The following is a 27,576-nucleotide window of genomic DNA, read 5'->3' on the forward strand; positions in this document are numbered from 1 at the left end:
TACTTTGGAGGGGAGGTTAATATTAAGAGAAAGGAATCTAGAAACCACATCAGGTAACCTGAGAAACAGATGTGTGGTAACTATAGTTAGCCAGGTGAAGGATTGTCTCCTGGAAGAAGGTATAGCTGAGTGGTGCTGGGATGACTTGCTCTGTGTGTAGGTAGTGAGGTCTCCGCCACTGAAGATATACAAGTAGAAAGTAGCTATCGGTGTCTCAAGGAGATTAGGGGAACTGCCACTGGGTGGAAGTGTGTACCAGAGGATAAGGGTATCCTTGAGACCACGGAGATCCATTGCATGGACAAGCTGGCTACACTTAGGTTGCTGCACATTGACCTTGGGTCTGGCCGTGGAGCAGGAGGGCTGTGGTTGTGGCAGTAGTTCTCACAGTGGAGGAAGGGCCTGCACATCAGAGCTCTTCTAGCAGATTGGGCAGAAGGTGGAGACTGCCCTATTAGGAAAATGTGGGAATTGGGGGTGGCAGGGTTCAGCGGGGGTGACTCTGTTACCGTGGCCCCAGGCCCCTGCTTGAGACAGAAGGGATAGCACTTTGTGGGCAGCAGGTATGTGGACCCTGCAGAGTGGTGTGGAGCCTTGGGCAGGAGGTGGGTCCTGGAGTGTGCTCCAGCCCATGCAGGTGTTGTGGGGTGTGGGGGGGACACACACAGCCCTGGTCACTCTCTGTGACCTTCCTATTTCTGTGCCTCAACTATTGCATCTCTACAGAGGGAGTGGTGTCCTGGGACTGAACTCTGGGACCCTCGAGATCCCTCCCATCCCTGTTCCCTCAGCTCCGGCCCTGTGCAGAACTGGGAGGGGGCTGGTCATTCTGTTGACTGGTGACTTCCACTCGTTGGGGAAGGTCCTGGGAAGCATCACAGCCACAGAAGGTATATAACTGTCTTGAGGGCTGGAAGAGATGTGGCTTTGAACCCCAGCAAGCAGGGGTTAGACCCCAGCAAAAACATAGCAAGGCCCTAAGCAATTTAGTGAGACTTTGTCTCAGAAATAAAAAAAATAAATAAAAAGAGCTGAGGATGTAGTTCATTGGTTAAGCACCCTTGAGTTCAATCTCTGGTACAAGGAAAAAAAAAAAAAAAGAAGAAAGAAAGAAAGTTAGAGAAAGTGAAGATAAGAGACCATTGGAATTTACCACCTGCCTCCTGGTGGTGGTGTGGGAGGGGTGGTAACAAAATAAATCGGTGGTCCCCAGGCATCATTTGTTGGACCAATGAATTAAAAAAAAAAAGTTGGGATCTGATATAGAATTACAATTTTGCTAAAGATGGACATGAATTAAAAACACGAGGGCTGTAGCTCCGTGGTAGAGCACCTGTCTAGAGCGCACAATCCCCAGCACTGCAAAACCCAACAAAACCAAGAGCAAAAAACCTACTCATGTAATCCTGCTGTTTCATGACCATTCCTGCAGTAAAGCAGGTGACATGCAGCCCCACCTTGACATCCCTGGTGGTTGGTTCTAGTACCCTCGGTGGATACCAAGCTCTGTCTCCAGATGACTGACGGTACCCAGAGCAGGGTCAACGCTGTGCCAACAGTTGCTATGCGGTATTGTTTAAGGGATAATGACAAGGAAAGCCTTGTCTGTGTACGTTCAGTACAGATGCAATTTGTTTGGATATTTTTGATCTGCAGTTGGTTGAAAGTGTAGATGCAGAAGGTGCGGATGAGCACAGACGACAGGAAGAAACTAGAGAATAAGGGATGGTACTTTAATTCTGGTAGTTTCATGTGTATGAAAATCTATGCCATCTTTAGTTTTCTCATTCTATTGCCAACCAGTGAAAATCAAAAGACCCACAGGACATAGACGAATGTTTTGGCTCCTCTGGGGACTTCAGATTTTCTCTTGTGTCCACACCCTGTGAGCCATGACACACCCACATCTGAGATTTGGGGTAGTTGGTTGTGGCTTCGGGTGGAGAGGGAGCCTTGGGGATTCCAGGAAGGGTTGGCAGCCTCCTGAGACGAGCTTTTCCTTACTGGAGAATCTAATTTGGGCATTTCCTGCTTCTGACCTGGGTGTTCTGTCCCCTGGTGTGACTTTAGGTGCTTGTCTCACCTCATGCTACCCTCAATTCCCCCCCCCCCCCAATCTGTCCTTGAGTAAGTCCTCTTCAGTTCTCTGAAAGCCCATGGGACACTGATGAGTTAGGAAGATTTTAAATGGTGCAGTATTTTTTGTGAGATGTGATTGAACTTTTTGGCTTGTGTCTGAGGGGCTGTGGTCAGGGCTGTTCATTCTTCAAGCCTCATTCCTGGACAGTCCTGGAGAGCTGCCTGGGAGAGGAAGACTGTTGACAGGTGACTGAGAAGCCGTTCGACCCCTTGTGTCATGAAATTTCTTCATTTTGTAACATGAGTTGAATCAAACTAAACATGTCCCTGGATCTGATACAGTCCGTGGTGTGCCAGTTTGGGTTACTGCTACCAGCTACGAGGTCCTCACTTCATGTTGGCAGCCCCAGGGCCCACCCAGGGCCTGACCCTACACAGGATGCTCATCAGTGCTCAGGAGTGAAGCCAGGGCCCCGGTGAGTCATGGGCCTCTGTGGGTCGTGAACCTCTGTGTGAAGCACCTCTACTGGAGGAGGCAGCTGTACGGAGGGGGCTTTTGATTCTGAATCCTGAATATCCGTTGTGGGTGAGACTCCTTATGCCTTCACTGCCCTTCTTGGCCCCCTCAGGTCCTAGAGATCAGCCTGGCGGTGGGTTTTGTGGATTGCTGCTCTCCTTCCATGAGTGCATCTGTCCCTTGTCACTTGGCCTGAATAGCCTCTGTTTATTGCCATCATATTGCTGATGGCTCTGGACTGAAAACTGATGGCAGATGCCAGCCTCCCCTGTCCAGCCACCAGCCCGGGACACCTGCTCTCAGATTTCCTGGAGCATTGTTATGAGCGGGCTGCCTTTGGGAGGGTAGGCAAGGATGGGGCTCATGACGGCTGTGGTTTCTCCTCCTGGGTTCTTCCTGAGGCCAGCATTTGGGCAGTGAGGCAGATGTGAGCAGGCGGGGGAGGGATTCAGCAGCCACTGTAATCCAGGGCAGGCCACCTGACCTACCAGGGAGCCCTGGGGTCAGAAGAAGCTTCCAGAATCCCTCAAATGTTGGGGTGTGCAGATTCCCTCCTCCCTTCCTGCAGTGGCAACTCCCGTCTGTTTCCCTCTTTGCTCACACATTGGGCTCATGGATATAAGCCAGGTGCGTCTGCGGCTCCACCTGCCAGGAGAATAGGGAGAGTCTGAGGCTGATTAATACAGATTTCCATGTGTGCCAGCCTTTCCCAGACCCTCGTGATTGGCAAGAACATCACAATCAGTGACACATTCCCTACACAGTGAGTTCTCCACCAGGAAGGGAGTGCTCTCCTTCTTGTCAGGCAGGACACTGAGGCCAGGGGAGGGGGCAGTCGCATGCTCTTGTCACACGGTGATCAGGGCTGGGGGCAGCCTGGAACACCGGCCACTGGGTTGGGCTTTGTGGAGGGAGGGAGGTGGGCACGGGAGGAAGTGTGAGACCAGGAAGAGCAGCCGGCAGGCAGCAGAGGCTGGAGACTGAAGAACTATGGGGGCCGAGGCCTTTCAGAGGCGCAGCCTTTGTCTTTCTGCACAGAGGGTATGAGGGCCCAGGTGGCTTGCAGTGGCACACCTGGCCCACGGAGTAGCTGCATTTGATGGCCAAGCCGGAGCCTGGGAGTGAAAGGCAGAGCCGGGCTGGTAAAGGGAAGCCTCTGTTCCTATGCCTGGGGGTGGCTGCCTCCTACACCATCTTTCCCTTGCTCTCCCCTGAGGACCGCCAGGTCTGCCCTGGTAGGAAGGGCCAGCAGCCGAGTGTCCAGCTGAGGTCTCAGCCTCCCTATGCTCTTCCCAGGTGGCGGCTCTGCTCCTAGCAGCGGTGGCCGCCTATGACTCAGGGCTGGCATGTCACAGCTCACAGGGGAGCGACTCAACTGCTTGGGCTTGTGGGGAGAGGCAGATTAGGTCTCTCCCTGTCATTTTCCTTTGAGTAAAAGACTTAGGCACATAGGGTTTGGGGGTGCAGTTCAGTGGTACAGCGCTTGCCTAGCAAGTGCGAGGCCCTAGGTTTGATTCCCAGCGCTGCAAAAGCAAACAAACCGAACAAAACCAAAAAAGAAACAGAATTAGGCACACAGATGGACGGGAGAAGAGTCTTGGGTGGCTGCTGCCCTTGCCCACTTGCCCCCTCCCCTCCGACTGACCTCCCTCTGTCTCCCACTGGGGCTTGTTCTGCCTCTGTCTGCCCTTGTCTCTGCCTCTGTCTCTTATTTCTCACCGTGTTTCTCCTTTTGCCTCTCCTGTGTGTTTCCATGCCTGTCCCCTGGGACTTCCCAGCTAAAAAGGGAGCTGCTTCTCTTGTCAGCTGCGACTTTGCTCAGCGAGTGGCTGGCCTCCTCTGAGCCTCAGTTTCAGCATCTGTAAATTGGACTCGATGCAAAGCTCTCTAGCCCCTCACTTTGCCTCTATCTGGCAACCTGGAGCCATGTCGGTCTCTCAGGCGCTTGGCAGGATGGCCAGCCTGAACTGAGGGGTGGCTGTTGGATGAATTCTGCATCTTTCTTTGTCCCTAGCGGGATCAAGCAGAGGCTGACTGCCTGGGTTCAAAATCCCCACGGTGACTTGACTTTTCTGTGCCTTGGTTTCTTCGTGTATTCGGGTTGAATACATGTCTTTGAGAGGGCTTCTGGGAGAATTAATGAGCCGAGGAAAGGTCTGGAAAGTCTTGAGGCTGTGCCTGGCACAAGTGAGTATTTCAGTATCCTTACTGTGGTGACTGTGGGGCTGTGGCCTGGGATCCCAGGGAGATGAACAGCCAGGGCCCATGCTGTTGAAGCTGCAGTCTGCAGGAAAGAGGCCTGTCAGGCCGCTCAGCATCGGGGGCCTAGTGGAAGCAGAGCTGAGATGGGGCGCAGGCATCGTGTGGCGAAGGAGGCCACCTGGAAATGTGCCTGGAGGATTCAATGACAAGTTGTACTCTGCAGAGGAAAGTGTCTGGGTCCTGCCTCTCTGGCAAGATATCACTCCTTTGTTGTGGCTCTGAGCTGTCCTGGTGCTTGTGGCAATGATGAGAAAAAGTCTCGGGACAGATGTGCAGCCTGGGAGGGGTGTTTCCAGCTGCCTAGCCAGCGTGGAAGCTGGGAACAGGGCCTGACTCTCTATTGGCTGCCATAGCGGGGTCCCAGGAGAAAGACTTGGCCCTCAAGGTCCTCGAGGTCGGGCTTGGTCTGCAGCTTCTACCACCTGACTAGAAGTAGCCAGGGGCCACTGTGGCTGCCAGCCCAGTTCCTCTAAGCTAACCAGGAGTCTTGGCTTTCTACACCAACTATCTCTCTGTGTTGGAATTCTCCCAGCCCTAGGCACACACTCGCGGCACCCCCAGGCCCTCCTGAGTGCCATCTTTCCCTCCCTCAGGCCTTGGGTGGAGAGGAGTCCCCAGGGGACTGGAGGCTCATCTTCCTTTACCCTCTGCACCCCAGGTTGGATCCACGCAGTCTACACCCCCGTAGACTCCCTGGTGTTCGGTGGGAACATCCTGCATAGCTTCAACGTGCCCATGCAGCTGCGGATCTACGAGATCGAGGACAGAACCCGGGTAAGGAGGCTTCCTTCTCTCCTGGGGGTGGTGGTGGTGGTGCCAACCATTATGAAGTCCTCTGCAGTCCCCCTTTCTCTCTTACTCCCTGTCTTGAGCCAGGCCTGGATTGTAGTCTTACAGGGTGGAGGGGAGGGTATCCCCAAAGAGTCCCTCAAGTTTTTTGATCATCTCCAGACAAAAGGCAGCCAAGCCTCCTTGTGGAAGAGGAAGTATCTCTTGAGAAAACAGCATAAGATATCAGGAACTTAGCCCTTTTCTTCTCCTGTGAGGAAGGGGGTATGAGGGGCTGGGGGATCTTATTGTTGCTGATGTTTGGAGGCCTTGGAAAGAGGGTCTACCCTGGTCCAAATTCAGGAATTATTGGCTATGCCTTCTCCCTGGGGACCTGAAATCTGATGGAGAGGAAGCCTGAATTCCCCCAGGTCCCCTCTCCGAGCTAGTCTCAGTGCCTACTGGGGACATTTCAAGGTCTTTGAGGCCAAGGCTTTCCTCTGCCTTTGACAGTGACAATTTCTCTTATATCGGGTCTCCCCAACCCATGCCCCAGGACCAAGGGTCTATGTGTGTCCTGTGTTCCTTGAGTTTCCCCTACAGAGCTCTGGTGGCTGGGAACTTACCACCCGCTTTCCCCATTCTGGGGCTTGAGCAAGCGTCCCCAGGTATCTGAGACAAGACCAAGGGTTGGAAACTGGATCCCTGGGGCAAAGAGGGGCCATTTCTTTCTCTCTTTCTCTCTCTCTCTTTCTCTCTCTCTCTCTCTTTTTAACATGGCTATTTCAATGTTTCTTTTGAGATATAATTCATATAACCATAAAATCTACATTCAAAGTGCACAAATCGGGGTTTTTAGTATCTTCACAACATTGTGTAACCATCGCCGCTAGTTCCAGAACATTTCATCGCCCTAAAAAGAAACCTCGTACCCATCAGCTGTCACTCCCCATCCCACCCATTCTGCTCCAACAGCCCCCAATCAACTCTCTGTATGGATTTGCCTATTCTGGACATTGGCTATAAATGGAATTGGACAATATGTGTTCTTTTGTGTCTGGCTCTCACTTTGCATGGTGTTTTCAAGGTCACCCTACACTGCCATGTGTATCAATGCATCGTTCCTTCTTAGGGCTCAGCACCCTCCATTGTGGGGGTAGATGGTACCCTTTCTTCTTGGGATTTGCCTTGGAGTTACCTCTTTTGGGCCTCAGAGAGGCACTGATATGCCTGGACCCTAAAGAAGCATCTCACAAAAGAGCAGCTCTGGGCCAAGTCCATCTTCCTGATCTTTTTTTCAGGCCCAGGTCTTCTTCATGGAATCACATCCTTGAGTCAAAGTCTTAGCCACTATGTGAACCGGACCCCTTCAATAGTCCTGATGTGGAGGGGCCTGGTCCAGAGGTTCTCTGGAGACGACCCAAAGCCCTGGTGGGCAGTCATGCATACTCCAAGGGCATGTGGACATTTGCAGCTGGTGTATTTGCTGCCTGTGATGCCCAGGTCTTCAGACACTGGGTTCTGTGACTCTGTGCAAACCCCTTGTTTGTGGGCTTTCTCCCCTCTGTCACCCACCCTACCCTCCTGTCCTGGTCTGGAAAGACCAGCCCAGCCCTGATCTGGAGTGTGCTACTCTGGGCTGTCCAGGGGAAGGCACAGTTGAGGCCCAAGTGGTGTCTCACAGTCTGGGTCAGTGCTGTCTGGGGCTCAGGCCAACTGTTCTTTGGCCCTGAAGAGCAGGCCAATTTGTGAGCATACCAGCAGGTGTGGATAGAAACAGAACAGTCTAGAGCGGGAGGTCAAGCTTAGGACTTTCCAGGCAATTCCTGAAAGCCAGAGTCAGGCTGGGATTTCTAAAGACTTTGGCAACTTGCTGGGCAGCCGTCCCCTCCCCTGGGAATCTGAGCATGTATCTCAGAGGATCTGGGCCCCATCATTCCCAGAGAAGCCAGCTCCCTCCCCCACTGGCGGTGCTCAAGGCAGGAGGCAGGCTTCACGCTTAGCTCTTGTGGAATATTGTGTCCATATTGAGATGTGTGGCAGGGCCCCTCCCCCAAGACCCCCTGTCCCTGTCCTCTGAGTGGGCACCCCATCTGGTTTCCTTGGAGCAGGTTGCCAGATGGGGGGATGGGGACAGGCTGACGGGCAGGCTGGGCTGGAACCAGCGGCAGGCTTTTTAATCTGCTTTGATTTCTGGTCTTTGGAGAGGGGCTTGGCTACAAGGCTCAATTGTTTATGTCTTAGGAGCCAAGGCAGACAAAAGGCACTGCAGAGAGAGTCCTAGAAGCCAGATAAAATGCCAGGGCTCCTTGTCAGCTCGCTACAGCTTAATTCTTTGCATCCCCCTGAGCTCCCTTAAGAAGGTTATCATCATTTAAAAATAGTTTTTCCCGGGCTGGGGAATATAGCTCAGTGGTGGAGCACTTGCCTAGCATGTATAAGGCCCTGGGTTCAATCCCCAGCACCGCAAAGGAATGAATAAATAAAAAGTAGTTTTTCCAAAAGTCCTTAAACCTGGCTTTGCTTGTGGAAACTACATGCAGGAGGTGGGCCGGAGGACTCTCAGACTAAAAGGCCCGTGATGTAGGTTTATGTTAGAAAAGGAATTTGCCTTTGTGGCTGAAGATGGGGGACCCTCATCCCGACTGGAAAGCCCTGAGATTCTCCAGGAGGTCATGTCTTGCTCTCACTGTTGTAATTTTTCTGGGCTGGATGGTAGGTGACCTCACCTGGCAGTGTCACTGCCAGTAAGGTGGCAGGTCAGGTACAGCCTTAGTGCCTGGTGGATTTCCACTCCCTCCCCACTCTGAAGATAAGAATGATGGACGAAGTGTCCTGGTATGGATGTGATATGCTGGTCTTCTAAGATAATGTCATGATCACGATGCGCTTTTAAATCCGGTTAGGTTAATAAGGGACAGGGATGGTCCAAATGATCACTCATCAAACTGCTGCGTCTCTTATACTTATCTTTTTTTCCCCCCTGCTAATGGCTTTAGTGAAAGCAGCCTTCCCAGAAAAGGTAATGCCGACATATCCATTCCCTCGCAGCCAGCAAATCTGTTTGGAAATTGCAAATAATTTACCCTTCCTCTCCCCCTCCCTACCCCCCCGCTATTGGATTTTTTCCCCCATTGATTTTTTTTTTTTCCAGGAGAAAAACAAATTTTAAGGCACTTCCACCCACCCTTGTGTTTGACTTGTGCAACTCCTTGAGACCTGGGAGTTCTAGATGCACTGAGACACCTCGGCTGTCATCTCCAAAGGCCGTTCAGATATCAGATGACTGAGGCCTCCAAAGTGGGGCTCAGGCCAGGTGCCCCTCGAATGGGCCTTTGGAACTCAAATTGAACCTTGTGATCACCCCTCAGTGCATGCCTTTTCTGACTGCCTTGCCCTGCATTTTGGACTGAGGTCAGTTAACAACTCAGTTTGGTGAGGCTCCGAGTTTGTCACCAAATAATATTGAGCAATCGTGTGTTTAATGTTCCCAGGCATGTGGCTGAAACCTTTTGAAGGCGAAGGGTGGAAGGCGACAACCCGTTTGTAAGTCAACTCTTTGCAAATTTTGTTCTGCGCAGTCTCCTCTCTTGGAAAAAAAAATTAAAAATAAAAACAAAAAACAAAAAAACCCCTCAAATTCCTTCATCAGCATTTATTTTCACCCAGCTGGTTTCCCTTGGGTTCAGCAACAAACAGGGGAGATTTATCTTCCCCTCCTGAAATACAGCCCCTCCATGTTTTTGGTTTTTTTTCCTAATCTAGGAAGATTCTCAGGCATCACAGTGCTCATCCATGGCACAGTGGCTTGGATGATGTCAAAAAATTTGAAAAGTCAAAATGAACTCAGAGTTTTACCAGTCAAGTAAAGATATACCAGTGAGAGCCTGTCTCCTCAGCTTGCATTTGAGGGATTGGTGATTTGTTTCAAAATTCCAATGGGGGGGAGGAGCTGAAGACCCCCAAACCCTTTGTCACAGGTGGTCAAGGTCTGCTTCATGCTGAAGAGCCCCTCTCTTTTGTAATCTCCAGGGGACATGGATCCATTAACTGTGCAAAAAGATTAATACCACAGCAATAAAACTGGGCTTCTCAGAAAGTAGCTGGAGCCAAGGAAAACGCTAGGTTATGATCCCACCTCCATGCATCTCCCCAAGGAGCTGGAAAGCATGCGACGGCCATGACCTCATTCCAAAGCATACCACCCACCAGAGGCAGGGAGTGCAAATGGACCCAATGGGAGGCCTCAGAAACTAAGCTAGCAGGCAAGGGCAAGGAGCAGAGGGCAGGTGGGAGCTTTTCCAGGTGGGTGCCTGGAGAACAGCAGGTGTGCTTGTATTTGTCTCCATCCCAGAGGTAGAGCGCTGTCTTATATTGTCAGCAGACAGGGGAGCTGGGCTGGCAGAGCGTGTTTGCTTAACCTCCAACTCCCTGAGTTCCTGGTGGGTGAAAGAGGTGAGGGGGTTTCTGACTGGCACAGACAGACCCTTGGCAGGAGAGCTAGAGAGCAGGCCAGGGGCGAGCACGGTCGAGCAAGACCCCCGTGTAGTGTCTGGAGAAGAGGGCCCTGCCGTGAGAGATGGGGACCACCCTCAACATCCTTGCTCTTCCCTCACCCACTCAGGATGCAGTTTCCAGAAGGCTTCTCTGTGCCAGGGTATTGCTTCCTTCCCATCTTCTGCTGCCATTTCCACTGTGCAGATCCCGCACTGCCACCCATCGGAATTCCCCCCACCCCTGGGGAGCCAAACCTTTTAGATTCCATCCACTCTCTCACCTTTACTTCCCCCCATAAGAAACATCCAAGGGGGCCCTCCATGTGGACTTCCAGGTGTGTGCGCCCTGGTGTCAGGATGTCTGCGTCATGCCAGGGACTTGTGCCCTAGGGAGCCCTTGGTAGCAATACAGGCTGGGGCAGCACAGGTGGTGTGGGGAGGAGCAGGAGGTGGACACCTGAGGCCCCCGCCCCTGGAGGTAGGTGAGGCCATACCCCATCTTCATTGGTTCTCCCCACAGCCTCCCTCCCAGAGTGCAGGAGGAGGGTGTTCCATAGCCTGTCTGCAGATGGGTAAGGCTTGGGGTGGGTTTCTCCCTTTAAATGGGGAGGGAGAGACAGCAGAGTCTGTGCAAGAACATTCTAGAACAAGGAGCCCATGTATGTTGTAAGCTGGGGTCAGGCTGGGCTCCCCCCTACAGATTCCCATAGCCACTGTCAGCAAGGCAGGAGACAGCTCTGTTTGCCTGCATCTCACAGAAGCACAAAGTCAAGCCCTCCACCTTCCTGGGTGTGCAGCCTGGGGACCTCTGAAGCGATGCCCTCACCCAGGCTTCTTCCTCTGCCTCATCGGTGCATGCTGCTGGCATCCTCCCTTCCAGCGCCTGCCTCCCTCCTCCCCTCCAGTGACACCCCCCATTTTTCCCTGCCGCCATTTGTGCTCTTGCTAAGATGATAAGAGTGACCCCAACCTATGGAACCTGCCCCTGCTTCTCTCCCTCCTGTCCCCGTGGCCCTCGGAAACTGACCTGTGCCCACCTGGTCTCTGCTTCTAGGTGCAGCCCAAGTTCCGTTACCCCTTCTACTATGAGATGTGCTGGTATGTGTTGGAGAGATATGTGTACTGTGTGACTCAGCGCTCCTACCTCACTCAGGAATACCAGAGAGAGTCCATGCTCGTTGGTGAGTGACCCCCAGAGCCCTCGGACAGTCCTCACGGCTGGGGCAAGAGTTGTCTCTTCATTGGGGACTGGGGACAGTCTAGGATTCAGGGGATTCTTTTGAGCCAGAGTGTTGGGCAGAATCCTAGACGTCCCTCAGGGGAAGGCAACCTTGCCAGGTTCTCAACTGGAATACAGAAGCCAAGAAAAAGAACCCATGACCCCCAAGGAGTCACTTTGTCACCTCCAACTCACGGCTATGCAGATGGGGGGAGTAGCAGGTCACCAGCAGGTTACAGAAGCAGGACCGTCCCACAGAGCAAAGAATCCTGGTTCTTTTTCTTCCCCTGTGGTCACCAGCTGACACCCCCATACAGACACTCCCTGGGGGTTGGGTTTTGCTCTAACTGAGCAGACCCGTGCGCAGGCCTTCCACACAATCCAGGCTGCCTTTGTGCTGCAGCAGTGGTGGCGAAGCTAGCTTGGAGGCACAGGGGAGTGTTCAGAGCTGCAGCTGCTGTGCCCTGCACGGCCACTGGTACTTAAAGGGACATCATCCCTGCTGCATGGCTGTTTTTTAATCTTTTTTTTTTGGTATTGGGGATTGAATTCAGGGCACTTTACCATTGAGCTACATTCCCAGCCCTTTTTATTTTTTTGACACAAGGATCTCCCTAAGTTGCTAAGATTAGCCTCGAACCTGTAGTCCTCCTGCCTCTCTGCCTCCCAAATGGCTACATTAAGGCGTGCGCCACCACACCCAGCTTATCCTTGAGTCTTGACTCATAGATGCCAGCTCTGGAGTTGTGTCTAGCAGTGACAGTGAGCCGTGACCTGCAATATGTAGGAAGAGCACAATTCTTTCCATCTGTGTTGCTGAGCTGCTAGTGCTGAGGGGTTTTCCTGGATGTCATATATCCCATCTCAGATGTGAGATTGGTTCGTCTCTCCTAAGGTCTCGTGATTTCTCCTGCAATCTCCGATGTGTAGCACATTCACGCGCCCCCATAAGCTTTCTTCCTCTGCTTCTTTGGCTCCCATCCTTGCTGACTTGTGGGGGTTCAGGCTGGGCATGGAATGGCAACGAATGTTCCTGCTGGGATCATTACAGGGTAGCATTCATTTGCCACCTGGGATGTCAGCTTTGTCTGTGGGAACTGTTGAGAGTCTTGTTCACGTCAGGTGATGGCAATATCGGTGTGTTGGAAAATCCTGAAGCCTCACAACTTTCTCTTCTGGGGGCTCCCAGCTGCGCAGGAGAGATGGGAAATAACCCAGAAATAGCAGGATGTCCGCAGTGACTGCAGCAGCTACCTGCTTTTGTGGGGTCCAGAGGCTGGGGAGAGTGGAAGGACTTCTGATTTTGTGGCAGTTCCCCAAACTGGAAACAGAGGGTCTGTTCTCTTGCTTGGATATTTAGGGTAATAGAAGAACATTTCTCGTTCTGTTAGCAGAAACAGAGGACTCCCGAGGCTTTTGGGTAATCAGTGCCCGCTTTTGGTTTACATTTTCTTGCCACTGTTTTGCCCCTGGCCCTTCTGGCGCCTCTGCCAAAGAGAGGGAGAGGAGTTAGGGAGGCATCTGGTTTATCGTCTGACACTTGCATGCTGGAGCTGGCTCGGTGCTGCTTGATTAATCCTCAACCTTCGCCTTGTATTTAGTTTCCTCTGTGCGGTACTGGGACTGAGGATCAAATCCATGGTGCTCTGCGACTGCATCCCTAGCTATTTATTTTGAAACAGGGTCTTGCTAATTGCTAGGCTGGCCTGGAACTTGCAGTTCTTCTGTCTCGTTCTCCCAAGTAGCTGGGATTGCAGGTGTGGGCCACAGAGCCCAGCTGCCTTTCCCCCCGCCTCTTCCTGTGGGGCTGGGGATCAAACCCAGGACTGGGTGCATGATGGCAAGCACAGCAGCACTGTGCTACACCCTCAGTCCACACCTTGCAGTTTTTTTATGTGTGGTGCTGGGGATTGAACCCAGGGCCTTATGCATTCGAGGCAAGCACTCTACCAAGTGAGTTACATCCCCAGCCCATACACCTTGTGTTTTTAAAACAGCTCTATTGGGATGAGGTTCACATATCATATGATTTACCCATTTAACGTGTGTAGTTCAGTGGATTTTAGCAGATTCACACATGTGTGAACAACTGTCACCACAATTAGTTTTACAGCATTTTCATCACCCAAAAAGAAAGCAGTGCCATTTAGCTTTCATCTCCTTATCTCTCCTTCTATACCCCAGCCCTAGGCAACTACTAATCTACTATATTATTATAATTTTTTCCTTCTTCATTTCGTTTCTGCAGTGCTGGGGATTAAACCCAGGGCCCCATGCATGCTGGTTAAGCAGTCTACCACTGAGCTACACCCCCAGACCATTTTAAATTTTTTTTGAGACAGGATCTTGCTGTTATGATCCTTACTTGTGATCCTCCTGCCTCAGCCTGTCGAGTTACTGGGATAACAGATGTGTGCCATTGCACCAAGAACTAATCTACTTTCTTGTCTGTAGAGATTTATACATTAGGGACTCTGGATTAAACCCAGAGGCACTTAACCACCGAGCCACATCCCCAGCCATTTTTTGTATTTTTAAAAAATTTTATTTAGTTTTAGGTGAACACACAGTATCTTTATTTATTTTTATGTGGTGCTGAAGATTGAGCCGAGTGCCTCCATGCGAGGCAAGCACTTTACCACTGAGCTACAGCCTCTGCACCCACTTTTTTGTATTTATTTAAAGACAGGGTCTCACTGAGTTGCTTAGGGCCTCTTCAAGTGGCTGAGGCTGGCCTTAAACTTGCAGTCCTATCTCAGCCTCCCAGGTGGCTGGGACTATAGGTGTGTGCCACTGTGCCAGGATCATTAGGGACTTTTCATACCATTGGAATCAGATGACACATGGTCTTTTTTATACACTCAATAAATTGCCAGTTATGATGAGAGGTGTGAAACAACCTCTCTCAACACATAGCCAGGAAGAAGCAGAGTTGGGATGTGAACCTACGTCCAGCTAACCACAGTCTTTCTGGAGGTCGGGAGGTGGAGGTCCTCAGGATCTTCAGAGAAGGCTGATTTCTACAGTGGGGGCAGGGGGTGTAGAGAAAGGAGTTCCAGAACTTCCACAGGGGTTGGTGATCATTGTCTGTCTTACCCCTGCAGATGCCCCAAGAAAGGCCAGCATAGACGGCTTCTCATCTGATTCCTGGTTGGACATGGAGGAAGAGTCCTGTGAGCAGCAGCCCCAGGAGGAGGAGAAGGAGGAGGAGGGGGATGGGGCAGATAAGGTGCCCAAGCTGCCAGCGGATGGCCCTGCCTCCCCCACCAGCACCCCCTCCGAGGAGCAGGAGAACCTTGGCAAGAAGCCTAAAGCACCTGCCATGCAGTTCCTCAAAAGGACCTTGTCCAATGAGTCAGAGGACAGCGTGAAGTCTACCACGATGCCCATAGACTACCCCAAGACACCCAGCGGCTCTCCTGCCACCGAGGTCTCCACCAAATGGACCCACCTCACTGAATTTGAACTGAAGGGCCTGAAAGCCCTGGTGGAGAAACTTGAGTCCCTCCCAGAGAACAAGAAGTGTGTCCCCGAGGGCATCGAGGACCCCCAGGCCCTCCTGGAGGGCGTGAAGGTGGGCAGGGGTCATGGCTGGGGAGATGGGCAGGTTCTTTCCATTGTGACAGCAAGCAGCTTGGCTCAGGATGGCTTAGTGCACATGTTCAGAGGATCACCCAAGTGCAAGGAGGGCCTCTGTCCAGACAGGACTGCCTAGGGCACCTGAGCAGGGGTCACCATTAATGGCTGCAGAGGGACTTCCTGGTAGCAGCTGGCTCTGTGGTTGGCAGCAGATTCTTTCATTGTACTTGTTGGAAGGCTGAGGTCTTGCTGGCTGAGGGGTTGAGTGTGGCAGTAATTTGGTTTCTCCCTCCTGGTCAAAAGGACTTGCCACTGTGGCTGGTTCCCTGGAGTGTGTATCTGTGTCATGTGAATAGGTTGTATATCCCAGTGGTCTTCTTCCAGCTAATGTGGTTACCACATGATGGCCTGAGGTTCAGAGGTCTTTGTTTTCATCTTCATTTAACCAATGAGGGTATAGGCTCAGAGAGGTTAAGGGAAGTCTCAGATATGAGGATGCAGGAGAGAGTATCCACCCACACAGAACTGCCTCCTGTCTCAGTGTGGCTAAGGCTCTGGTGTAAGGCTGCAGAGACATTTGGGCTTCCTCCTGCAATGTCTGATGCCCAGGGAAAGCCACCTGCCTTCTGGGGCTGCAAACTGAACTTGCCTCTTCTTTAGGAATTGGTCGTACATTTGTTCTTTCAGGAAACATTGTGTTGGGCCCTGGGGTACAGAACTATTAGTACTATTCCTGCCATCGAGGGGCTCACTGACCAAGGACTGAACTTTGGGGGTCAAAGACCTGGGATCTGCATCAGGTAGCCTGGCAGGTGCTATCAGTAGAGGGTGCTGATGTACAAAACCCCTAACTCCAACCTTGTTTTATTTTTTGCGGTGCTGGGGATTGAACCCAGGGCCTCCTGCATGCCAAGCAGGTGCTCTAAGAGTAAGCCACATGCATGGAAATCTATTTCAGTTCATGATCCCTGCCCCGCTTTCCTCTTATCCTCCCCTGCGCCCACCCCTCCCAGCAGATCTTTACTTGTGAATGGGTCTTTTTCATTACTTTATGAGTTTTGGAGGTTGCTGACCTCTTTTTTTTTTTTTAATATTTATTTTTTAGTATTTGGCGGACACAACATCTTTGTCTGTATGTGGTGCTGAGGATCGAACCCGGGCCGCATGCATGCCAGGCAAGCACGCTACCGCTTGAGCCACATCCCAAGCCCGGTTGCTGACCTCTTAAGAGTTTTATGAAAATAAAACTCTCCACCCTCCAAAAATTTATAAAATTTTCCATGCAACATTAAGAGATCTTGGACTCAGGCTAGGGTTGTGGCTCAGTGGTAGAGCGCTTGTCTTGCTTGCGTGAGGCACTGGGTTCGATCCTCAGCACCATATAAATAAATAAAGGTATTGTGCCCATCTACAACTTAAAAAAAAAAAAGTCTTAAAAAAAAATGGCAAGACTTGATTAAAAAAAAATAAAAATAAAGAGAGAGAGAGAGACAGACAGAGAGATATCTTGGGCTCCTAAGCCCATTCCTGGAGTGAAAGATCTTGGGCTCCTAAGCCCATTTCCTAATCTTGCTGTGTGTCGTCTATGCCCTCTCCCAACCCTTCACCCAGTAGCTCTACCACTGAATTACACCCCCATTCCTAACTGTGCTTTTTTAAAAATTCATTTGTGGTAGTGGGGATCAAAGTTGGGGCCTAATGTATGCTTGGCAGGCACTATCCGCTGAGCTATATCCCCAGCCCTTTTTAAATTTTATTTTGAGACATGCTCTAAGTTGCTGAAGCTGTCCTTGAACTTGAAATCTTCCTATCTCAGCCCCTGAGATGCTGGGATTACAGGCATGTGCCATGGTATCTGGCTCTAAATGTGCTTTTTTTTTTTTTTTAATTTTTTATTAGTTATTGATGGACCTTTATTTATTTATTTGTTTATGTGTTGTGCTGAGAATCGAACCCAGTGCCTCACACATGCTAGGCAGGCACTCTACCACTGAGCCACAACCCCAGCCTTTTTTTTTTTTTTAATATTTATTTTTCAGTTTTAGGTGGACACAATATCTTTATTTTACATTTATGTGGTGTTGAGGATCGAACTCAATGCCTTGTGAATGCTAGGTGGGCGCTCTACCACTTAGCCACATCCCCAGCCCTATTTAATGTTAGATTTCCTAAAGGAAACCTTAGGATTCTTTCATGTGGCTACTTTTTTTTCCTTCTGAGATCCCTTAAAATGAAAACAAAGGTATTTTCATCAATCATAAAATAATGAATGGCATTGGGTTCTGGAAATATTGCAAATGGTTTAAAAACTGATTCATCTGAAGAAGAAATGGTCTGTACTTTTGGAAAAACCCCCTTTTTAATTTTTATTATTATTATAAAATACCTCATGTGTCCTATCCTAGTAGCTGAGTCGTCAGATTTCTTTCTGGAGATGAGACTTGGCCCCGACTCTGGCCCTCACCTGTACCTCCAGATGTATCTCTAAGGCTGGATCCAGCCTAGACCTCTTGATGCTGTGGAGGAAGCCTGGGGCAGGCAGGGGCTTAGACAAAATGCAAAGAGCCCAGTGCCCTGCCCTGAGGTTCAGTGGCAGCTCATGATTGTGTGTGTGATTCTATCAGTGACTGCATGTAGTGCAGGTGTTTCTGTGTGTAAACTAGCAACCCTTGGTGGTACTTTTTTTTTCTTAAAGATTATTTAAAGGGCTGGGATTGTGGCTCAGCAGTAGAGCTCATGCCTAGCATGAGCAGGACCTGGGTTCGATTCTTAGCACCGCATAAAAATAAAGGCATGTTGTATCCATCTACAAAAAAAAAAAAAGATGATTTAAAAAAATTTTTTTTTAGTTGTAAATGGACAATAATACTCTTTATTTTTATATGGTGCCAAAGATCAAACCCAGTCCTTCACACATGCTAGGCAAGTGCTCTACCACTGAGCTACTTTTATTATCTTCATCTTACAGATGAGACAATTGAGGAACAAGAGAGGTTAAAAGTAACTGGCCTAGGCTACACTTGCTGTTCAATGGGTGGGCGGGGGGGGGGGCGTGTGCCCACTGTTGCCATACTGTTTTGTTTTAGTGGATATACAGAAAGAGATTTTCTCACTTCTCAAGAGGTCACCAACATTCAGGGAGATACCGAGGTGGCTGCTTGGTCTTCTCTACAGAACAAGCAACAGATTTGGTCCAAAAATATAAGTTGTATATCGGCAGCTCCTGGGATCAAATCTAGACTCCAGGCATTGCATTTGGCCTACAGAGTATGAAACATAGTTTGTAAATAGCTGCCAACATTAAGAAATATGGAGCTGGGTGCCAATGGTGCAGGCCTGTAATACCAGTATCTCTGGAGGCTGAGGCAGGAGGATCACCAGTTCAAAGCCAGCCTCAGCAACTTAGTGAGGCCCTAAGCAACTTAGTGAGACCCAGTCTCTAAATAAAATGTAAAAAAGGACTAGGGATGTGGCTTAGTGGTTAAGTACCCTTGGGCTCAATTCCTGGTGCCAGAAAAAGAAAGAAAAAAAGATGGGGAGTTATATAAGTTTCCTGGTCCACGTTCCTCGTTGACTGCAATCACAGGAGGGTAGCAGTTGACCCTGTGTGTCCCAGTCCCCACCACTCCCTACTGTTTCCCTGAGTGTCACTTGCTGCTTACCATTAGTTTGGCGAAGTCTCTTTTTCACACACCCTAGCCGCTTAGCTCATTTATTGAACTTAACTGTCTCTAGAGATATTTATATTCCTGAGCATTGTCTGAGCGGCTCTTTCAGGCTAAAGAGCTTGTAAACTGGGTGCACTACCCTCCTTAGGGCCCCAGGAAAACAGAAGTTCCCCTAATGTCTCAATGCTCTGTGGTCAGGTGCCTGCGAGGGGAAGGCGTCTTCAAGAGCGGAGAGTTCCTGGTTGTCTGGACAGGCCATTTGCTCTTCACTATCCCACAAACCCTGACAAGGTTCTGAACCAGGGACTCACCTTGGGAACTGTTGTCACAGAAAGTGGGCAGCCCCTTCTTCCCAGTTGTGTGCTCTCGTCTCTTTAGTTTTCTCTTAGATGGTGGGGATTCTTTGGCCTTGGTTGAGGTGGGGTGGGGGGGGAGACACACAGCTCAGGAATTGGATTGGAGACAGAAGTCACTGCTGATGCCCACGTCCACTGCTGTTGTTGAATGATTCCTGCTTCTGGCCAGAGGTGGTTCTCCCTGGTGATTGACTAGTTTCGATCTTTGGCTTGTGTTCCAGAAAATAGTCCCTGTCCTCTGTCTTCCTCTGGAATCTCAGAGGTACTGCTCACGGTGGCTCATAGTGACTAGAGTCCCTGGGATTGGAGGGGCTCTTTCTGACTCTGGTTCAGTTCCTTGATGGCTAGTTTTGGCTTTTACCACCCCCCCACTTTTTATTGGTTTTGTTTTGTTTCATTTGTAATTTTTTTTTTAATTGTAGGAAAATACAGCAAGCACAAGTTTTACCATTTTAAGTGTCCAGCTCAGCGGTGTTAAGTACATTCACAATACAGTGCAACTGTCACCTCTGTCTAGTTCCAGAACCTTTTCAGCACTTCAAACAGAATCCCATGCCCATTAGAGATCACTTCCCACCTCCAACCTCAACCAGCTTTCTGTCCGGGTTCTGGATATTTTATTGTGACTCAGTTCTAAATTATGACATTTGCTTCTAAAAATTATTTCTGTGGCCTGGTACGGGTGGGACATGCCTGTGATCCCAGCAGCTTGGGAGGCCGAGGCAGGAGAATGGAGAATTCAAAGCCAGCCTCAGCAACTCTCGGCAACTTAGCAAGGCCCTTTGTACCTCCCCTCCCCAATATTTTTGTCAAGTTGTAAGCATGACAGTATTACATGATCCAAATAAAAGATTTAACAAACAATTAGAATCTGAGGATAGAAAATATCCCCCTTTTCTCACATCCGGCAGGTAACTAACCATCAAAAGGATGACTTCTAGAGTTTTCTTCTCACCGCCACGTATTTAAACACATTTAGCGTCCATTGCAATCCCTGGGAGGTTGGTTCCAGGCCCCCACAGACACCAGATCCACGGATGCTCTAGCTCCTTGTATGAATGGCAGAGAATTTGCAAATAACCTAGAAACACTCTCTCTCTCTCTTTTTTTTTAAAGAGAGAGAATTTTAATATTTATTTTTTAATTATTGGCGGACATAACATCTTTGTTTGTATGTGGTGCTGAGGATCGAACCCAAGCCGCACGTATGCCAGGCGAGAGCGCTACCGCTTGAGCCACATCCCCAGCCCAAAACACTCTCTTAAACACTTTAAATCATATCTAGATAACTTATAACCCCTCAGACAATGTTTATGCTAGGTAAATTGTTGTCATACTGCATTGTTCAGGGGATGATGATAAGAAAAAAAGGTCTGTGTGTGTTCTGTATAGATGCAGTTAAAAATATATATATATAAAATATAAAATATATTATATATATAAAATTTGATCCTTGGCTGAATCCATGGACATGTAGGGCTGCTGGGTGGACTGTATAATTTTTTTTTAATATTTTCTTTTAGTTGTAGATGGACACAATACCTCTATTTTATTTGTTTATTTTTATGTGATGCTGGGGATTGAACGCAGTCCCTCACGCATGCTAGGCAAGCGCTCTATCACCAAGCCACAACCCCGGCCCCCAATTTTTTAATAAAGATAGTTTATACTAGGCTTGGCATGGTGATGCATGCCTGTAATCCCAGCGGCTTGGGAGGCTGAGGCAAGAGGATCACAAGTTCAAACCCAGCCTCAGCAACTTAGTGAGGCTGTAAGCAACCCCCCCCCCCGCCCCGCCCGTGAGATCTTGTCTCTAAATAAAATATTTTTTAAAATGGGCTAGGGATGTGGCTCAGTGGTTAAAGCACCCCTGGGTTCAATCCCTGGTACCCACCCCCCATCCCGGCCAAAAAAAAAGAAAAAGAAAATTAGTTTATACTGCTCTGTGATTTCTTTTCTCTCTGGAAACTCTCTTTTCTGTGTTCATACCTATAAATCCATCTTACTATTTTTTTATTAATATTTTTTAGTTTTTTTTAAATATTTATTTTTTGGTGTAGATGGACACAATACAATGCCTTTATTTTTAATGTGATGCTGAGGATCGAACCCGGGTCCCGCCGTGCTAGGCGAGTGCTCTACCGCTGAGCCACAATCCCAGCCCCTATTTTTTAGTTGTTGATAGACCTTTATTTTATTTCTTATTTATATGCGGTGCTGAGAATCGAACCCAGTGCTTCACATATGCCAGGCAAACGCTCTACCGCTGAGCTACAGCCCCAGCTCTCCTACTCTTTTTTGTGGACAGAACTTTTTAAAGTTGCACTTGTCCTTTCAACAACATGCTGTGGGCAGACAGTACCTTGGTGACTTGCCTAGACTGGTGTTTATTTAGATTCAAGCTGAAGTAACCACCTTATTTAATTTGGTTTATGAAAGAAAAGGAGATTCCAGTATTTTTGTGAAAGTCTTAAGAAAGCCACTCTCTTTCCTCTCTTGGTAGAATCCTCCAGGAAGTTGGCACCAGGTACCTTCAGTGACTCCCTTCTGTAGGACACTTATTCCAACAAAGGTGTCAGGAAGTTGGCCTGTACAAATTGGGAAGAGCCGGAAATCAGGAGTCATGTTTGGTGTCTTTCTTTCTTTCTTTTTGTTCTGTTTGGTCCTGGGGATTGGACCCCGAGTACTGTACCAATGAGCTATATTCCCAGCACTTTTTATTTTTTGAGACAGTTTGTCACTAAATTGCCGAGGCTACCCCATCCCCCTGCCTCCGTCTCCTGAGTCTACAGGCCTGCACCACCATGCCCAGCTTCATATTTGGTTTCTACTCTTAGCTACTTGCCTCGTGACCAGGGCCACGCTCCCTCCAGAGGCTCCTGGGTTCCCTTCCTTGCCTTCTCCAGCCCCTGGTGGCTGTAGGCCATCCTTGGCTGTCCTCCTTGGCTGTCCTCCTTGGCTTGTAGTTGTGTCACTTCCAACTCCCCTAGGGGATGAGTGACTGTCAGTGGCTGTCTTCTCTGTGTGCTGTCAATGACTGATACCAGCCTAATCCATTATGACCTCATTTCAGCTTGATTCAGTCTCCAAAGACCCTGTAGTTGCATTGGGAGGCTGTGGGTACACAGGATGTTCGAGGGGTACACTATAAAGCCAAGACATCATCTTTTCCTTCTTGGATTGGCCACCATTGATCTGTGTGCCGTCCCTCCAAGAAGCATCTCTGCTTTCAATTAGACTTAGGGAGATAGCTGTGGCTCCTGATGGCAGCAGAGGAGGGCATGTAGTTCTTTGGGGACAGGCCTAGTCTTCAAATTGATTCTAAATGACTTAAAAATAACTGGCTAGGGCTGGGGATGTGGCTCAAGCGGTAGCGCGCTCGCCTGGCATGCGTGCGGCTCGGGTTCGATCCTCAGCACCACATACAAACAATGATGTTGTGGCCTCCAAAAACTGAAAAATAAATATTAAAATTCTCTCTCTCTCTTTAAAAAAAAAAAATAACTGGCTAGAAGGCAAGGTTTGTGAAGGGCTTGGACAGAGACCACAAAGGCTGGAGGTAGAGGGATGTTGTCAGATACCTCTTCACAAGGTGATTCTGCAGCTGCTCCCATGAGTGCCCCTGGCCCCATCATCATTAAGATAATGTCATGCTACGCCCTCTTTCCTGAGATGACACACTCCTCTGTGCCGTAGTGTCAGTTTGGGGTGGAAATGCCCACTCACTGTGGACAACTGCCTTTGTGTCTTTCCCTCCCTCTCTTTTTTCCCCACCTTGGTGACAGGAATTGAATCCAGGGGTGCTTTACTATGGAGCCATATCCCTAGCCTTTTAAAAAATTTTTTATTTTGAGACAGAGTTGCTGAGGCTGGCCTCAACTTCAGATCCTCCTGCTTTAGCCACCTGAGTCCCTGGGCTTATAGGCCTGAGTCACTATACCTGAACATCTGCCTTTTTTCTTTTTACCAATATTTTTTTAATTGTAGGTGGACACAATGTCTTTATTTTTATTTTTAAATTTTTTTTAAGAGAGAGAGAATTTTTAATATTTATTTTTTAGTTTTCGGCAGATACAACATCTTTGTTTGTATGTGGTGCTGAGGATCGAACCTGGGCCGCACGCATGCCAGGCGAGCACACTACCACTTGAGCCACATCCCCAGCCCTTATTTTTAAAATTTTTAAGAACATTTAGTTGTAGGTGGACATAATACCTTTATTTAATTTTTTATGTGGTACTGAGGATTGATTCGAGTGCCTCACACGTGCCAGGCAAACACTACCACTGAGCCACAACCCCAGCCTCAAGTGTTTTTTTTTTTTTTTCTTTCTTAACACCAAAATTGAGATTGGTTGTACTGTTCTTATATCAAACTCCAAACATAATATGAAAATAATCCTAAATTAAGAGTACGTTATTGGCCTGGGAATATGGGTCAGTAGTAGAGAGCTCACCTAGCATGTGTGAGGCTCTGGGTTTGATCCTCAGCACCACATAAAAATAAATAAATAAAATAAAGGTATTGTGTCCAAGTACAACTAGAAAAAATATTAAAAAAAAAAAAAGTTCTAGAGGGAGGTGGAATTCCCTGTGCCATCCATCCTGAGCTGGGTGCCCTTGGGGAGCACACAGGAATACCTGCGTCAGGGTTGACAGGTGTAAAGCCTTCACGCTGGGCCAAATGTGCAGTAAACTAGAATTGATGTTGTTTGTATCATTATTTCACCATGGAATGAAAACAGGCTGGCCTAGAGTCACGTGGAAGAGCCTGTGACAAAACTCAGGACCATAGAGAACAGACGTGCTTAGCTTTTTCTCTTGGGACCATCGAGTCCTGATTCTGGAACATACCTTCTCACTTAAGCTGTCCCTCTCAGATCCTGCTGATTTACAAAACAATAAGGCACAGAGCCCAGACATCCATTTCTGGATTCTTTTTTTTTAATTTTTTTATTTTCTTGTCCTGCTTGGGGACTGAGCCCCGGGCCTCGTACCTGCTAAGCACAGGCTCTACCACTGAGCTGCAGCCCCAGCCCCCTGTTGCCTTAACCACTTCAGAGAAACCAAAAGGCCCGGAACCAGTGGTAGGGGACTGGCTTCCAGTTTGATTACAGAACAAGCCATGAAATCTCAGGAGAACAAAGGAGAGAAGACAGGGACCCAGGGCTTAGATTCAGATACCTAGGCAAACTCCACACCTGATTCATAGGTAGCCATTCCATTTGCAAAGAAAGACACTTTTTCCAAGTAAGCTTGCATTCACTTTTGTCTTTTGGACAGGGGGCACAATTCAACCCACTACAGATGGTTTTTAGGGGCAGGCACAAGATGGTTAGGCTGGAACAGAGGGAGGTGCCCAGAGAGCCAAGGTACATTAATGCCTAGCACTGGCTCTTGCTGGCAGGGGGGCGGGTACCCCTGAGGCAGCTGGGTTCCCAGCTGCTCTCTCTTTTACCAGCCGGGTTAGTGCTGCTTTCCTGCGGCCTGCCTCTGCCTTGTTATCACAGTGGTGGTATTTTTAGTCACTGCATAGATGGAGTTTCTAATTATTAACACCCCACCCTGGGGAGCAGCGGGCCGAATCCATTTTTAACTAATTAAGCTCTTTGAGAGAAGTTGGCATAAGGGGGAGCCAAAGCCCAGCCATCCATGGTCTGTGGTTCTCTTCCATGGGTCAAACATGGGGCAGTTTCTAGCAGAGAGGGCCAGCCCTGGGCTTTTCCCAGCCTGAGGCTTGAAGGCTTAGGGGACTGAGCTGCAGGCAACCTGCCTGCTTGAACCATGCTTCCAAGAGCCCCAGGGAATGTATAAATTCAGGCAGAGCCTAGGGAAGCCAGTGGCATGATTCCCTCCACAACAGTCTATTTCTCAAAGATAAAATCTCCTATTAGGATACCCATCCCACATGTCACCTACAAAAGAAAATACTTCCTTGAGGGAAGAGCCAAGAGCACCCCCTGGTGGCCACACAGGCCCACATGTGGAGAGAGGACTGTCTCCCTGAAGTACTTAGAATTCTACTCCAGGAGGAAGTTTAAAAAAAAAAATTATATTATATATTTTATATATACACACACATGCACACATATGCATACATATATACACACAAATATGTATATACATAAAAATAAATTATTATTGATCATTATTTATTAGTTATTATCCATACTTAATCCAGTAATAACTTTTTGTAACCAGACTTCCCTCTGCCTCTGTGCTTGTGAGTTACTGACTTCATCTCTGACACTGAAATCACAAGAAATCTTGAGACAATTCAGAGGGAAACGCAAAGAATACAAGGCGAGTCGGCATTGTTTTCAGCCATACATTCGACTTACGTTGGTTGATTTTTTTTTTTTTTTTTTAATTAAATTTCAGCCGGCTGGGCTTGTGGCTCAGTGGTAAAGCGCCTGCTTAGCATATGTGAGGTACTGGGTTTGATCCTCAGCAACACATAAAAATGAATAAGCATAATAAAGATATTGTGTCCATCTACTAAAATAGAAATATTTTTAAAATTTTTCAACATTTTAAAATACAGAGATTTCAAGTAAAACTCTAGATCTTTGGTTTCTTTGGAAAAAAATCAGAGATCCGGTGGGGCTTTCCTATCCATGGGAAGTGAGTAGGCTGGAATTGAGTAGACTGTGACTTTTTTTATTTTTAATTTCTTGGTAGTTGTGGGTGGGCAGAAGGCCTTTATTGTATTTATTTATTTTTATGTAGAGCTAAGGATTGAACCCCTGCCTCACTATGTGTTAGGCAAGCGCTCTGCTGGGGAATACAGCCCCAGCCCAGCCAGTGACTCCTTTAAATGGGGCACGTGGTCTCCAGTTTGGACAGGCTTCACCACTCTTTTTGTCTTAGTCCACGTACATCTTTCGCCTTACTGCCTGGATCCCGGAGGCCTTTGAGGTTTTCATCCTCTCTCCCCACTAGAGTCCAGGACAGGGCTAAGGGGACTTAGAAAGCCCAGTGGAAGTGTTGACCTCTCTCAGCCAGAGTGGCCTGTACATAAGGAAGAGTTAAGGCTTTGACTAAACATGGGGCATCTTACGAGTAAAATCTTAAAAGATTTTGCAGGGAAGCGGGTGCTGTGGATTGAACTTAGGGCCTCCTGCATGTGAGGCAAACATTCTACCACTGAGCCACATCTCCATCCGTTTTTAAAACTATTGAGACATGGCCTCTTAAGTTGCCCAACTTGTCCTTTGTAATCCTCCCAACTTGGCCTCCCAAGTTTTAGTGATTTGGGGTTTTTTGTTTTGTTTTGTTCCTTTGTTTTAGTTGATAACTCCAAGTTCTACCACCTCCTAGCTATGTGACCGTGGGCAAGTCACTTAACCTCTCTTGAAGTGGGGAGAATCATTCTTTTTTTTTTTTAAAGAGAGAATTTTAATATTTATTTTTTAGTTTTCAGCGGACACAACATCTTTGTTTGTATGTGGTGCTGAGGATCGAACCTGGGCCGCATGCATGCCAGGCAAGCGCTACCGCTTGAGCCACATCCCCAGCCCGAGAATCAGTCTTGCCTCACAGATAGGATTACATTGTTATGCAGAGCAGGGATTTAAACAGCTCCTAAGAATGGTAATGAAATTATGGGTGGCTTCACAGTTGATGTCAGTGTTCTATCCCTGGTGAGACTGTAGGAAGCATAAATTGCAGAACTTGACCCCAGGTCTTCAGAGAAGACCATTCCCCACCCCCACCCCCCAGATATTATAGTAACAATTCAACTAGGGAAGTATCATGTCCCTACCCTGTGCTTTCTAGAACTTCTGAGTCCATGGCTTAGAGTCCTTACTGCCCTCACCACTTTGTAAAAAATGTAGTAAGAACCATAATATTAAATTGGCCATCCTGACACAGTCAGGTGGCAGCTCCGTGGCCTTAAGTATGTTCCCTTTTTGTGCAACTGAAATTGAAACTCTGTATGCATGAAACATTAAGGCCTTACTCTGCATCTCCCTGGCAACATTCTGTACATTTGCCTGTTCCAGGTCCTGCATGTAAGTAGAATCATAAAGCCTTGGTCCTTTTTTGTCTGTCCTCATGGTTCATCTAGGTTGAAGCACGGGTTAGAATTTTCCTTTTTTTAGGCTGAATAATATTCTGTTGTATGGATAGACGACATTTCATGTATCTATTCATCCACCACTGTAACCCCTTCTTTTTGGCTATTACGAATAGCCCTGCTCTGAACATGGGCTTCTCCCTACTCTTTTTTTTAAAAATTTTTATGTAAGCTAATATAGGCTAAATGATATTGCCATTTGTGTGTGTGGGGGTGGGGGGGTACTGGGGATGAGCCCAGGGCCTCACGCATGCCAGGCAAATGCCCTAGAACTGAGCTACACGCCCCCATGCTTTTCTCCATCAGGATTCAGCCATGTTCCACCTCTTACTAGCTCTGTGGTCATGGACAGTTGTCTTCATCTATCTAAATCTCTCAGTTTCCTCATATGTGACTTGGAAATGACAGTCCCTGTCCTAGAGTGGTCACAGGTGTCAAATGAGAGTGACATGAGACAGTTTTTATAGTCGTCTGAATAGAGAACATACTCAGAACTTCTTACTGTCATCATTCAGCAAAAGGTGCAGCCCTGTACCCGCAAGGCTCTCCCTGC

The 27,576-nt window shown here is 48.4% G+C and overlaps 1 protein-coding gene across 10 annotated transcripts in view; it reads left to right on the plus strand.

The window, feature by feature from the left end:
* The window catches only part of Kdm2b (lysine demethylase 2B), a 123,404-nt gene that overhangs the window by 44,248 nt on the left and 51,580 nt on the right, over positions 1–27,576 (plus strand). For all 10 annotated transcript variants that reach the window (XM_046446131.2, XM_046446132.2, XM_046446133.2 and 7 more), the window contains 3 exons: positions 5,517–5,632; positions 11,177–11,303; positions 14,446–14,915. In XM_046446131.2, coding sequence (XP_046302087.1) covers positions 5,517–5,632; positions 11,177–11,303; positions 14,446–14,915 — 713 coding nt within the window. The remainder of the gene's footprint in view (positions 1–5,516; positions 5,633–11,176; positions 11,304–14,445; positions 14,916–27,576) is intronic.

Source organism: Marmota monax, unplaced genomic scaffold (genome assembly GCF_021218885.2).
Source record: "Marmota monax isolate L192 unplaced genomic scaffold, Marmota_monax_Labrador192_F-V1.1 WCK01_AAM20220418_F8-fsc00092, whole genome shotgun sequence".
NCBI lineage: Eukaryota > Metazoa > Chordata > Mammalia > Rodentia > Sciuridae > Marmota > Marmota monax.